General features: G+C 43.6%; 1 protein-coding gene across 1 annotated transcript in view; it reads right to left on the minus strand.

Moving 5' to 3' along the window:
* LOC101853371 (dynein heavy chain 8, axonemal) overlaps nucleotides 1-1,749 on the minus strand; it is a gene marked incomplete at its 3' end in the record, with an annotated part of 107,937 nt that overhangs the window by 11,594 nt on the left and 94,594 nt on the right. Inside the window, 2 exon segments of the mRNA XM_035968421.1 lie at nucleotides 587-717; nucleotides 950-1,072. Coding sequence (XP_035824314.1) covers nucleotides 587-717; nucleotides 950-1,072 — 254 coding nt within the window.

Genomic DNA, 1,749 nt, shown 5'->3' on the forward strand with positions numbered 1-1,749 from the left:
AGAAAGACAGGAAGAAAGGAAGAGAGTAACTGTGACAAATATATTTCATGCATACTCACAGCATGAACAGATACACATCACAGTACAAAAAGAATAAACTGAATGCAGCCTTACCCTCCCCCCCTCTCTCTCTCTCTCTCTCTCTCTCTCTCTCTCTCTTTCTCTCTCTCTCTCTATCTCTCTCTCTATCTATCTATCTATCTATCTATCTGTCTATCTATCTATCTATCTATCTGTCTGTCTTTCTATCAATTTATGGATCTCTCTCTCTCCCCCTGTTTCTCTCCTTGTTTGTGTCTCTGTTAAAATCTCCCTCGCTCTCTTTCTTCTTTACTCACTTTCATTTATTCTTTATTATAAATACATGCATTTTCACTCATTCACCCACTCACCACTCATCCACTCATTAATTCACCCCTCACTCACTCACCCACTCACTCACCAACTCACTCACCCATTCACCCACTCACCCATTCACCCTCTCACCCACTCACTTATTCACTCACTCACTCTTTTTTTAATCTATTCATTTATTCATTTGTTTATATTTCATAGATTCACTAATGTGTTGGGGATGCTGACAAACCTGGTGAGTGTGATCTGGAAAGTCTCATAACCTGCTATGAAGGAAGCGAGGCGAGTGAGAGACTGTTTGCCGGAGCCGCCCACACCCACCAGCAGGGCTGCGCCTCTCGGGGTCCGGATCACACGAGACACCTGGACAAATGCAGACATACTGTTATGCCCTCACTTCACTGGGCAACACATCAGGTTATGTCACCACAACGGACAATACATCAAGTTATGTTACTTCGCTAGGCAATGCACAAACATAATAATAATAATATACACAATAGGACAGACAGACTGACCCCAAATTCTGCAGGCAAAGGAGAGGTATGCAGACCTCCACCCCCCTCCCCCCAATCCCTAAAGCACAACAGCCTACCTTCATTAAGTGAATCATCGCGTCCTTGAAGAAGACAAGGTCAAGGTGAGCCCCTCGGATCTGCTCGTTGTAGTCCTTCATGTAACTCTTGAGCCGGGTCTCCAGAACTGAGTAGTCCTCCACCTACCAGGAATACACATAGTACATTATATAACCCAGACATTAATCCTTTTTAAGGGTGTGGGGGAGAAAGGGGGGGGGGGGGAAAAAGAGGGTGGGGGGAGAAAGGGGGGGGGGGCAAAGAATGACCATTGTGCCGCCATCCACAAGAAAAAGACCCAGTCCTCACTTTACAGTCACACATAGTTCATTTATACATCGCATATCCTCTCTCTACAGCATGCTCTATGCGCTTTACACCTATTAATACCACACCAGCAGACCCAAGAACACAGAAGCATTCTCGGCTTCCCTGGAAGCATCTACTGCTAGAAGCCGAGTGAGTGCTCAAACATTAACAAACTGACGAGATCTTTCGCTGTCTACAGACAACCAATCAATTAACTCGCCATTTCGTAAATCTTTGGAGACCACTTGCTACACCAGAATTACAAAATTTTATCTGCTCAATATCTAGTTTGGAAATATTTGGAATTTCACATGTCAAACTTTAAAAAATGCAATTCTGTGAATATCTCGATAACGACTCCGAATAATCTTACAATTTTGATAGAGCAAATGGAGCATTGATTTCTGACCTCAAAACGACCCAAAATGTGAGACAGAACTTTGTAATTCTAAGGTAGCAAATTGGCACGCTATTTCATAAATCTTGGGGATGTTAGTGTGCATGCGGGGTG

Source organism: Aplysia californica, unplaced genomic scaffold (assembly GCF_000002075.1).
Source record: "Aplysia californica isolate F4 #8 unplaced genomic scaffold, AplCal3.0 scaffold00058, whole genome shotgun sequence".
NCBI classification, from domain to species: Eukaryota; Metazoa; Mollusca; class Gastropoda; order Aplysiida; family Aplysiidae; genus Aplysia; species Aplysia californica.